Raw genomic sequence first — 12,789 nt, 5'->3', positions numbered from 1 at the left:
TCACCTCTCTTTATTCCTTGTTTGTAATGCCTTTCCACCTTTGTTTCCCACTTTCAAACTATCTTTTTTTGGGCTTTTGAGCACTGAATTTCAAAGTATTTTTAGTGATAAAAATCATCTTTTGAAGTCCAAAATTGGAGGGATTAGCCTCCCCTCATTGTGCCTTGTTTGCTAGCCTAGTTGGCTCTATGTGTTAGCTTAATTTTCTAGCCTTTTGTAGCATAATTTCAGCATGTTTTAGGCTCTGATTTGGACTGCTTTAACTTTGTTTTTGGCTGACTGTTGCATTTGAGTCTTGTTTTGCATGCTTCTAGTGTAAGTGTCCTCACAAGCTTGGTGTTTTAGGCCTTTAGACACCACTTGTTTGAATTGATTGCATGTTTTAGTGTTTTTCTCACTTAATTTCAGCAAGTATAATCTCTACAACTTCTCTCATTTCTTGACTTTTTTGTTTTCTTTGAGGGTTGTTTCAACCTTAAGATAGTTTAAGCTTGAGATTGAGGTCCATGCCTAATTGTTTAATCCTCTTTTGAGGGTTCATTATCAACGGCATGACACTTCTCTCTTGCCTTAAACTACCCCTTGTTTGACACTTCCTTCTTTTTTAGAGGACTTACTCACCAATGGACTTAATTAGTTAAAGAATGGTTGGTAATCTAAATTGAGTAAATAAAAATGGAAACTAAAATTATAAAAGATAAGCATTTGGTTGTGTTTTTGTGTATTCAAATCGGACATTAATTTAAACACAAAGAAAATTAGGACATTTTATAAAGTGATTAAATGTGCCAATTTTCTAAGGTCACCATTGCCCTTGATCATGTATGATAGGGTGAAGGTTTTTGGTCTTATTTGTGCATTTATTGAACTTGTATATCTTGATTCTTTGGCCATCATGCAATGAAGTTTCTTGATTGATGGTTTAAAGAGCTAAGTGTATCACTCCTTTGAGATGTCTTGATGATAATGAGGGATACACCGTACAAACAATGCAAATGTATCAATTTTGACTCTGTATCTGGCAAAGCAGTCTAATTTTGACTTTTTTAATGGGAAATTTAGAACACGGTGTCCTAGGCGCACCAATGCAAATGCAATGCAAAGAATCACACAAGTGTAGTCAAAAACAGATATCACGAGTTCGAGTCAAGTTCTCTAAATCCCCAGCAGAGTCGCCAGAAACTGTAGACGTCCCCGAACGCTCCCGGGAGGGTGAGCTCCCGTTCTGTTCATTTTGGGGTCACTACAGCTCAGGACTCTCAAATTTGTCACGGTTCTAAGTCTGAACCAAAGAGTCCAAATCCGGCAAATCGTTTTGAAAAAAAAACAGATTTTTGAAAGAAGTGCCAAACATGGACTGCTTTGCCAGATACAGAGTCGCCACCTAATTGTTTTTTAATGGGAAATTTAGAAAACCCTGACTCGGTGCCAAAGGCCACGTGTCCGTCATCACCAAAGTTGCCTCGGCTCGAGAACTTGGGTACGATTGGGGAAGGTCACTTCGTGAGCACCCCCGCTCGCCCGGTCAAAGACCGGCCTCTACTAACCATGATATCTATTTTTGAAAACTTTGTGTGTTCTCATTCCGGTTATTAGCCTAGGTTACTATGTGATGCACACAGCATATAAGTATAGACTGGGTCGCCCGAATTGGAACAAAACATTTCATGTTTATTTATTTGAAATATGGTTTGCCACTCGCAAGGAGGCTTAAAACATTTGATGATTTATTCCAATTTAAGTAACCCAACCTTCACCCACAGGCATTCAGGCAGTTATATCACATAAGCATATTGCCTCATGGTAAGCATGCTATCATGGCATTCACTCACACGCATGCAAGGATGCTAAAGCATAAAGCTTACCGGGTACTCCAAGCCAAAACAGAAACTCATTAGAAATCATGCATGAATCCTAAGTATACAGAAATGCCTAATGCAACACATACAAAAATGCAACTATAGTAGGCTCGGCTATTCTAAGATGGCATATGAAATGCTACAACTATCATGTATTCAATTTGGAATTGAAAGTACAATGCAGTTAGTATGATGCGCCGAGCCCGGTGCATGCAATACAGATGAATGATGCAAACATGCTGTCATACTGTATGCTAATTGAAATATGCCCTAATCTAACCATCATAAGCAGATAAATAAAAGGGAAGAAAGACGTGGGGTTGGAAGACATACATCACACTCACGCACACTTATTATAGTTGTGCCCTCGCGCAGAGGGTCCAAATAAATATACAGTCCCGAATAAAAGAATATTACAGTCCAAATATTACAGTCCGAATAATATACAAATTCCTAATTAATTAACAAATTAACTAAGAAAACTGTAAAACTGGCATGCAAGCCAGGGACTGCCTTGCTTCTGATGAATGATGCATGTCTGGGCTGCCTTGCGCGGAAATCCACCGGGATGCCCCAATCAGCCTATGTTTAGCAGTTATTCTTGGAAAGCGTGCCAAACTCCGGAAGTTTGCTGATTCTTCATTTTGCTGCAACAGAGAGCAGGAAAGGGGCATAGCAATGTATTTTCACAGATATATGCATGCCTCGATCCTCGTGCCACCAATCACGCGTATCGAGGCATGATGGCCGAGGAGTCGAATTGCACAATTTAATACGGGATGAATGCACATGAAAACACAACAAAACCTAACTCCATCATGGGTAATCCAGAGTGTCGGTGACGGGGAATTGAGACACATTCCGTCACTCGGAGTACGAAACGCACCTCGTTTCCCGTGCCCGGGCTAACTCCTATTCCGAACACGATGCAATATGCATGATATGCATGAAATGCAACTAAGATACAATCCTAACATACACAATGCTATGAAAATGAGATGCCTCGAAATGCGTGCACACGAGCACGCAAACCGAGGCAATGGTATACGCAATGCAAATGACATGAAAACATGATATGGGCTTATACCAACATGAGAGAGCCTCAGCCACACTCACATAGGATGCCGATGGATGAAAATAAAGTGCCTCGAAATGCGTGCACACGGGCACGCAAACCAAGGCAATGGCATACGCAATGCAATGGCATGGAAATGACATATAGAATGCAACATGGACTTATACTAACATGAGAGAGCCTCAGCCACACTCACATAAGAAGCCGATAGATGAAAATGAAGTGCCTCGAAATGCGTGCACACGGGCACGCAAACCGAGGCAATGGCATACGCAATGCAATGGCATGGAAATGACATATAGAATGCAACATGGACTTATACTAACATGAGAGAGCCTCAGCCACACTCACATAAGAAGCCGATAGATGAAAATGAAGTGCCTCGAAATGCGTGCACACGGGCACGCAAACCGAGGCAATGGTATATGCAACGCAATGGCATGGAAAATGATATGCAAACATGTTAATGGATTTTCAGCAATGAAATGTGGGGGAAAACAGTCCCGAAATGAGGCGAAAACACACCCGATGTATGGAATCTCTCCCGAAATGCAAATTAGGCGTATAGAATGAACTACAGCTATACAAAGCATGCATAATTGGTACACGAGATGAAAAGACAGAAGCAAGGCAGCCTCAAAATAAGCATTTTTACAGTACAGATCATGGCCAAAGAGCAAGCAAAGATAGGGCAACAATGGCATGCAAAAATGGCCCTAAACATGGGATTATGAAGCAACTCACAGCTGCTAACTCCAAATAGATTAGGGCCCTTCAACAACATTGAAGAGGGGCCAAAAATAAGCCACTTTACAGAACTGTAAAAACCCTAAAAACAAACATAGATATGGCTAAGCTTTTGTGCAAGAAAAAGGGCCAAAAGGTGGCCAAAGAGGCAAGTGGTATATGCAAAGCCCAAACTGAAAAATTCCCTTCTACAACATTTAAGAGGGACCAAAAATATGTATATTTACAGAACTGTAAAAACCCCAAAACAGTATACAAACATGCTAGAAATGCAATGCAAAATGAGGCTCAAAAGTGGCTATAACACAAAGTATACAAAATATTCATCAAACAGCCAAAGACCCTGAATGAAATATGAAGAATGGGCCAAAATAAGACTATTTTTAGTACTGTAAAAAGGCGAAAAAGCGAAGCATGATAGGCTGCCAAAACATGCAAAAATGGGGACCAAAGAGGGAATATAAAGGCAAGTGTAGCATGGAGGTCCCAAACAGTGTTGAGCCCTTCTTCAATATTGAAGAGGGGCTCAAAATAAGCCTATTTTTAGTTCTGTAAAACGCCCAAAAATGAAAGAATAATGGGCTTCCAAAGCATGCAAGAAAAGGGGACCAAGGAAGGATATAACATGAAGTAGCATATGGAGGTCCCAAACCATGAAAGGCCCTTAATAAAACATGACGAATGGACCAAAATAAGACTATTTTTAGTACTATAAAAAGACTAAAAACCGAAGCATAATAGGCTTCCAAAGCATGCAAGAAAATAGCATTTAAGGAAGACATTGAAGCAAGTGCAAGATGGGGGGCTCAAACAGGGTTGAGCCCTTAAGAAAAAGTGAAAAAGAGCTCAAAAGAAGGCCACTTTAAGTTATGGCCAGAGCTCAAAGAGAAAAGCATATATGGCTAAGAAATGATACCAAAAATAAGCTCAAAAAGGGGAAATGGCAACTCACCCTTGTAGACCACTCTTTGGTTGCTTCTTGGACCAAGGTGCAGCACCTTTTGCCTCTGAGAAACCCTCCTTGATGCTGGAAATGGAATGGTGGTGATGGTGTTTGGTGTTGATGAAGAAATGAGGTGTAGAACTTGAATGTTTTTGAGAAAATGAGAGAGATAGAGGGAGATTTGGATGCAAGACTTGAAGACAATTTTTCTAACCCCTTCTACAAAGGCTTGCAGCTGGTTATAAGGAACAAAAAAAGGGAGTAAAGGTGGGGAAAATGTGGGGGAAAATGAGGTAAGTTTTCCCCCAAAAAATGTCCCCCGGATACAGATATTTTCTGGGGGATAAAGCTATACAACTGTAAAGTGTGATTTGTGAGGATCATGGCCGGCTGGTTTTTGGACTTGAAGGTGGCCGGCCGACCACCACCCCTAGCCGGCCGGCTAGGGGTCAAAAGGGTCAAGTTGAATTAATGGCCGCCCACCACTTTTTAGGGTCCTCCCATGTGTGTACATCACAAGTATGTGGTTCAAAGTTCAAGAAAGTGGCTCCAGGTTGTTCAACATCAGCTCGGAAGTGAGAAAAAATGAGCGTCGGAGGGTGCCGGAGGAGCAAAAACTGGTTGTTGAAACAATTGCTGGCCTCCCACCCTTCTACGGCCTTCCCAGTGATAAAACAGAGGTACCTGCCAAAAATGAACAAAAACCGATGCAAAACGAATGCTCGGGGGCCAGAACGCGCAGTTCGAGGCCCCGAAAATTGCCTATTAAGCACCGAAAGTGGCATTCGGCCACGAAGTGGGTTTCTCAGACCCCAGTGTCCCTCAAAAGGGAGTAGAAAGGAAGTATGCCAAAAATCAGAATAAACGGAGATGGTTAGGCGGTCCCGAACCGAGTCACACGGCCAACGGTCCCGAAAAATCGGAAACCGGACTCCGAAATGGGCAAAATGGCCTGCGGCCACAAAATGTTGCCCACGGCCACTGAGAGATGGTCTACGGGACCTCTCCCTCCCCTTAGGAAAAGAAACAGAGAAAACGGAGTCTGGTTCGCAAACCGAGACAAGGCACAGAAGAGGGTTCAGAAATCCGGAGGCGGGGCTCACGGCCGCGACTCTGAAACTTCTGAACGAGCACATTATGCAATATCACCAAGCGCTCAATCGGTGACGTCTAAGTCTTAAGGTCGGTCAAAAATGGGGTGTCTACAGTTGCCCCTCTTTGACAAAACTCGGAAGTCACAAGTGACGGGAGTGAATGTCAAAGCCCAGAGACGACCCAACTTTCAACTTCCACCTAAACAGATATCACGAACACGGTGTCCTAGGCGCACCAATGCAAATGCAATGCAAAGAATCACACAAGTGTAGTCAAAAACAGATATCACGAGTTCGAGTCAAGTTCTCTAAATCCCCAGTAGAGTCAAGTTCTCTAAATCCCCAGCCCACACTAGTTGAAAGTTGAACACGCAGCCCAAACTTAAATTTCCTGAACACGCAGCCCAGATTGATAGTGAACACGCAGCCCATACTAGTTGAAAGTTGAACACGCAGCCCAAACTTTAATTTCCTGAACACACAGCCCAGATTGATAGTGAACACACAGCCCACACTAATTGAAAGTTGAACACGCAGCCCAAACTTAAATTTCCTGAACACGCAGCCCAGATTGATAGTGAACATACAGCCCACACTAGTTGAAAGTTGAACACGCAGCCCAAACTTAAATTTCCTGAACACGCAGCCCAGATTGATAGTGAACACGCAGCCCATACTAGTTGAAAGTTGAACACGCAGCCCAAACTTTAATTTCCTGAACACGCAGCCCAGATTGATAGTGAACACACAGCCCACACTGATTGAAAGTTGAACACGCAGCCCAAACTTTAATTTCCTGAACACGCAGCCCAGATTGATAGTGAACATACAGCCCATACTAGTTGAAAGTTGAACACGCAGCCCAAACTTTAATTTCCTGAACACGCAGCCCAGATTGATAGTGAACACACAGCCCACACTGATTGAAAGTTGAACACGCAGCTCATTCATTTCATTGGCACACAGCTCGTTCATTTTATTGGCACACAGCTCATTCATTTTATTGGCACACAGCTCATTCATTTTATTGGCACACAGCTCATTTCATACTGACACATGTATTCATTCTGAATGTAGGTTGGTTCTCGCAGTGTACGGGGGTATGGCTCCACCGCCGCGCGGGACTGGTATGTGGAGCTCTCGGAGGCTGTCCGGGATTTAGTAGACTTGGCAGGGTTCGGGGCCTTCTGCATTGGGTTGTCACATTGTCCTGCCAGGAGGACACTGATGGCGGCACTGGTAGAGAGATGGTGGGACACCACCAACTCCTTTCATTTCTCTGCCACCGGGGACATGACTATGACCCCTCTGGACTTCGCTGTGTTGACCGGCCTGGACATAGGAGGTTGGTCCATCCCCTATGACGAGGTCATGGGCGAGTGAGAGGCCGCTTGGACATATCTGCTGGGGGCTCGCCCGCCTGTTGACAGGGTTTCTGGGAGAGTCCGATACACTTGGTTTTCTTCCCACTTCCGGCGGGCGGAGATGGTGCCCGAGACTCCTGAGGAGACGGAGCAGTACGCCCGTGGTTTCCTTATGTTCCTCTTCGGGACTACCCTGTTCGCCGATAGAGGGAACACAGTCGGGCTATACCTGCTGAGCGCTCTGGTTGACCTATCACAGGTCAGTCGATATGACTGGGGTGGCGCCGGCCTGGCTACCCTTTACTACTATATGAGCGCGACCTCCCGCGGGCGGGGAGACTTACTTGGCGGTTATTGGAGAGCCTGGGAGGTACTTTTCTGTCCCCTTGATTTACATTTCTGCTCTTCATTACTTGTACATTGCATACACAGCGCACTTTACAGTCTGTATTTTGCTCTCAGCACTTTGTACTTATATTCTGCACTGCTTTTCTCAGCTATGGGTCTACGTATACTTCCCAGCATTAGCCCCAGAGTTGGAGGTGGCAGGGCCCCCCATGACCCCATATTCACTGGTGTTCGAGGGCCCGCACCGGCCGAGACCCCGAGAGACTCTCATTTATCTGCGACAGTATTTTGACACTGTGCGCCCATCGGAGGTACTTCAGAACCCTCAGTTCTTCCCATTTTTATCTCTGATTTGCCCTGCACGTTCCTGATTTCTGATTGGTTTATTCACTTGTTATCCGCAGATTACATGGCAGCCTTGGGCACCCTTGGGCGATGGTCTCCGATTTCAGTATCCTGGAGGATCGGGCACCTCCCAGTACAGGTTCCTGCTCGAAGGACCTATTGGTAGAGCATGGTTTCTGGGGGAACGCTTTCTGCGTCAGGTATGGGGGTATACTTCTCAGGACCCTCCCGCAGCACCCCCAGTCAGTATGCGGATTACTGATAGACTCTCTCACCAGGAGATAGTCGGCGGTATGCTGGGTAGTGATGCCCTGTTGCACCTCGAGGAGGGGGACTATGCCACTTACCGTCATACATACTTGATGCCTCCACTGGCGGGGGCTCGCACCCCGATGACGAGGTCTGCTGGTACGCCATCTTCGAGCCAGGCCCGGGCTCGGGCTGCAGACGCCCCTTCTACTAGTAGGGCTGGTACATCGAGAGGTGGGGGTAGATCGGTTCCTCCGGCTCCTCCGACTTATCCTCATCCTGGATGGCCGGACATGCCGTCTGAGTTGACGGGATGGCGTTTTGGGACTCCTTACCCAATTCCGCTAGAGCCTCCACTTCCTGACCATAGATATGTCAGGGATCCTGATTCACCACCGGTATGATTTATAGCTTTGATTTATCAGTCGGGTACTTAGACATTCATTCCTTTACTGATAGTTTTGCATTTGTATCTGCAGCCTCCGGTTGAGTATGTGGACGAGATTCTCGGGGTGATGGCCGCACTTGAGGGCATGGTCCTTCGGAGAGAAACACACCTATCCGTTATGGGTGTGCAGGTACCGCTCATTTTTCTTGTATTTATCACACTTCTGATGACACACTAGTTTTGAGCATTCTTCTGTATTGTAGAGCACATCCGACACACACCCCACTCACATATTGTACTCGTATCTGATTTTCATATTTGAACTGATGTATTGAACTTTTCATTTTCAGATGCCTCCTGTATATGCTCAGCCGTGGGTCGGGCCACCTGGGCCTCCTTGGGGAGCTGGGCCATCTGGGCCTTTTTACGGAGCTAGGCCATCTGGGCCTTCTCAGGGAGCGGGGCCATCCAGGCCTTTTTGCGGAGCTGGGCCATCTGGGCCTTCTCAGGGAGCGGGGCCATCCAGGCCTTTCCGAGGAGCTGGGCCATCCCGGCCTTTTCGAGGAGCTCGAGGAGGGTCCTCCCGCAGACGTAGGGCACACGTTGTAGAGGCGGAACCCGAGGAGGAGGAGGAGGTTACCGACCGCCAGTCAGAGACATCTGCTGAGGAGGGGGGCTCCGGTCTTGGTTCGGGGAACAAAGGCGAGGCTGAGGGGGATTCTGAGGATGACAGCTCCGACCCGGATGATGATGATGGTGCAGAGGTTGTCCCGCAGAAGAGGATGAGGAGTGCTTCTCATTCCCGCTCCCGAGGACATTAATACTGCTGTTTCCTGCTTTATTTTTCTTTTTGCTAGTAGTTTGTAGCACTTTGCTCATTGTTAGGTAGTTTTATTTTTTGTAAAACTTGTACCTTTGTTCGTTGTAAAACATGATGGAATGAAATAGCTTTTGAAAAGGTGTTTGTATTTTTAAACTTTTAGCATCGTATCGCATCATTTTATTTTACAAAGATGAAATTGAATGGGAATGTGCATTGTGTAATCACCAAGTCAGGTAGTGAACCGACGCGACAAACTAAGCAACTCAACTTACTAAGATATAACAGAACTTTAGCAAGTTTACAACTCGATAAACAAAATGCAATAGTGTTGTCAACGTAAATAAACAAGACTTAAACAAAGATTGTTTAAACAGAGAGCAACGACTCGAAAATACGAAACACGTCCGCTCGACAAACAACTCGATAAGCAAAATAACAACTCGATAATCAAAACAACAACTCGATAAACAAAAATCAGCAACAACAGAGTGTACTTCGGACGATCTGGGCACCGGAACGCATCCGAAACAGAGGGAAATGAAGGCCTTTGACTCTCCCGTTGCATGGAAATGCTTGAAACTTTCCCTCGAAGGGTAAAACAGGGCCAAGGAGATACACTGAAGCATTGCCGGCCACCTTTGGGAGCCGGCCGGCCAATTTTATGGAGAGTGGGAGCCGGCCGGCCAGTTTTTGAAAAAGAGAATGGCCGGCCAGCCAGAAAAGGTGGCCGGCCGGCCACTTATTCCTGCAGCCACCTAGTTTTTGACACGTGTCCCCGTGAATAGTGTTTTTCTCTCTATAAAAGCCTCAACTTCGAGAACATTCATTTCATCTTAGTTTTACACAAAGATGGAGGCGTTTCTTGCGGAAAATCTCACATCTTGGATCACTTCTCTAGATGGCTCGGAAAAGCTGAACTTCCGGGGTTTCGGTTTGAATGCACTATTCACGCTGAGCCGTACTCCACTACATCTCCCTTTTCTCCATGCCGCGGCAAGGTTCTGGAACCCAGTGACGCACGTTTTTAGCTTCGGCGGCCAAGAGGTATGTCCCACTTTCGAAGATTTTCAAGTTTTGATGGAGTCTGAATGCTCTGAAGTGATCTTGCCCCAGCTCCGTTTTGGCCATGCCCAAGCTTTAGGGCGGATGTGTGGGCTCACGGCGCATGATGCTCGATCTCTGATCTGCAGTGGGGAACTGGATATTCTCGGCTTGATCCATCGTTTTTCCGACGCCGGTGACCGCAGCAACCATTATTGGCAGGGTTTCCGGCAACACACCCTCTGCTTGTGTTTGTTGTCTCACTTTTTGCTTTCCTCGGGCTTCGGCGGAGCTAGCATCCGTCTGATTGAAGTTGCCCAATGCTTGAGAGAAGGAAAGAGCTGTATCACCATGACCTTGGCTGAGACACTGATGGGCTTGGATTCTGTCTATCGCCGGGAGGCGACTAGGTTTGCTGGGAGTCCACTGCTGTTGCAGGTAATGTTTCCCACCCAACCTTACATATATTTTCTCACATCACTCGACCTTCAGGCTCGGTTTTTCTCACAAAACCCTTATCTTACTTTTCTCTCATCGTACATCTCTCTGTTCTTTATTCTCTCATTTTCCATCCCTCCCCCAGGTATGGTTAATGGACAAGTTGCAGGTGGTGGACTCTTGCCCGGCCTATTCAGCTCGAGGCTACTTCTTTCGGCAGCGCCTAGTCAATGCTCTTGACGAAAGGTGGTGGTTTGACTGGATGTGCAATCTGTCCGCAGACCGCATTGCTTGGCGTTGTCCTTGGCTCAACCTCCCGGCAATAAGCTATAGTATGTCCCGGCTGATTGGGATCCAATTGATTGGTCTAACCCACTGCGTATTCTATTTTCCGTTCCGGTTCCTGCGTCAGTTCGGTCATGATCAGACCTGCCCACCGGAGGGGATTGAGTACCCAGCCACTTTCCCGGTCCGGGGTGCACAGCTTGCCCGATATGCCACAGCATGGAGGAGTAGAGAGCTCCTGGCCCCTGCTTCCACTTTCAGTTGCACTTTGTCCGATGAGTGCTTGGATTGGCTCAACGAGGAGGCACAGGTTGGGCCTAGCTTGGCATCAAATGCTTCGTCCAGCTCTGGGAGGGGACGCAGAGATACTTGACTCAACTATGCCCCAAATTTATTGCTTATTTAGCATTTTCAAGTTTTCTTTATGAATGTAATAAAAAAGCAACCTCGATTGTATGCAAGAGCAGGAGAACTCTGTTTTGAAATCAATGAAATTGAAGGTTGTGGTACTGAAAATTTTCCGCTTTGGTCCAAAAATGGTCTTAGTCGTAAAAAGATTAATTTGAACAAAGTCGACTTTTATTAAAACTTTTAAAAACTATTTTCGATGTGGATCAGAACTGGACACGCCGAAGATCTGTCACTGAGATGCACAACCCCAGATCCCCGCAACTGGAAAGTTGCCCCTAGTCTGAAGAACAATGCGGCACTGCATGGCAATGGAAAGTTGCCCCTAGACTGAGTAACTTTGCGCCATCGCGGCAACGGAAAGTTGCCCCTAGTCTGAATAGCACTGTACCAAAGATCGCGATAAATGCTGATGGATAAAGATGACTGAGATGATCAAAATGGACAGAGTTGATCGGGGAAAAGTTTATGGCTGAACTTCAATATGAAGCTGCCTACGTATCCCAAAGATGGGAATCAAGCCTTACGTAGTTCAGGCTGAGGTTCACTCGAGTATTTTCACTCTCCTTTTGCGCTCTAACTTTTGCCAAGGCCGCCCTTTGCGGGTTTTCAACCTTGCGAGCTCAGTTTTTATATTTTCTAATTTTTTTGTGCTCTGACTTTTGCCTAGGTCGCCCTTTCGGGTTTTCGGCCTAGCGAGCCTCTCAAGGGTAATATTTCTTCAACTTGTCCATATTGATCGGTTGTGAGAACTCCAAGCCATCTAGATCCATCAGAACCACAGCTCCACCTGACCAGATAGCTTTGATGATATAAGGACCAGTCCAATTGGATTTGAACTTGCCCCTTGGGTCGTGGATGGGAGCTCGGTTGTCTTTGAGCACCAAATCTCCTTCTTTCAGATTCCTGGACTTAACCTTCTTGTTGAAAGCCCGGGCAATTCTGCGTTGATAGCCTTGGATGTGGTACAGTGCTTTCAGTCTTCTTTCATCAAAGAGCATGAGTTCTTCAAATCTGCTCTGCTGCCAATCTGCTTCGGCTATTTGGCACTCAGCCAATACTCGTAACGACGGAACCTCAATCGCGATGGGTAGAACAGCCTCCATTCTATAGACCAATGAATACGGAGTCGCTCCAGTAGAAGTTCTGATTGAAGTCCTGTAGCCCCACAGAGCAAATGGCAGCTTGTCTGGCCAATCCCGGCAGGTTCCCACCATCTTTTGCAGTATATGTTTGATATTCTTGTTGGCGGCCTCGACCGCTCCATTGGTTTGCGGTCGGTATGTAGATGACTTATGGAAAGCCACGTTGTATTTTTCCAACAAGTCTATCACTTCTTTCTTGAAGTGGGAACCATTATCTGAAAATATCTCGTTTGGCAC

The 12,789-nt window shown here is 45.9% G+C and overlaps 1 protein-coding gene across 1 annotated transcript; it reads left to right on the top strand.

The window, feature by feature from the left end:
- The first annotated feature begins 6,794 nt into the window (after window positions 1-6,794).
- On the top strand, window positions 6,795-8,428 carry LOC145800712 (protein MAINTENANCE OF MERISTEMS-like). Its single transcript, XM_082890441.1, has 3 exons — window positions 6,795-7,452; window positions 7,580-7,741; window positions 7,835-8,428. Exons 1-3 carry the CDS (start codon window positions 7,204-7,206, stop codon window positions 8,426-8,428), a joined length of 1,005 nt encoding a protein of 334 aa, XP_082746567.1. The 5' UTR covers window positions 6,795-7,203.
- Window positions 8,429-12,789: the final 4,361 nt, after the last annotated feature.

This window comes from Camellia sinensis, chromosome 10 (genome assembly GCF_055761805.1).
Source record: "Camellia sinensis isolate YWXY chromosome 10, ASM5576180v1, whole genome shotgun sequence".
Taxonomy (NCBI): Eukaryota; Viridiplantae; Streptophyta; class Magnoliopsida; order Ericales; family Theaceae; genus Camellia; species Camellia sinensis.
This window is presented reverse-complemented; position numbering and strand designations above follow the sequence as displayed.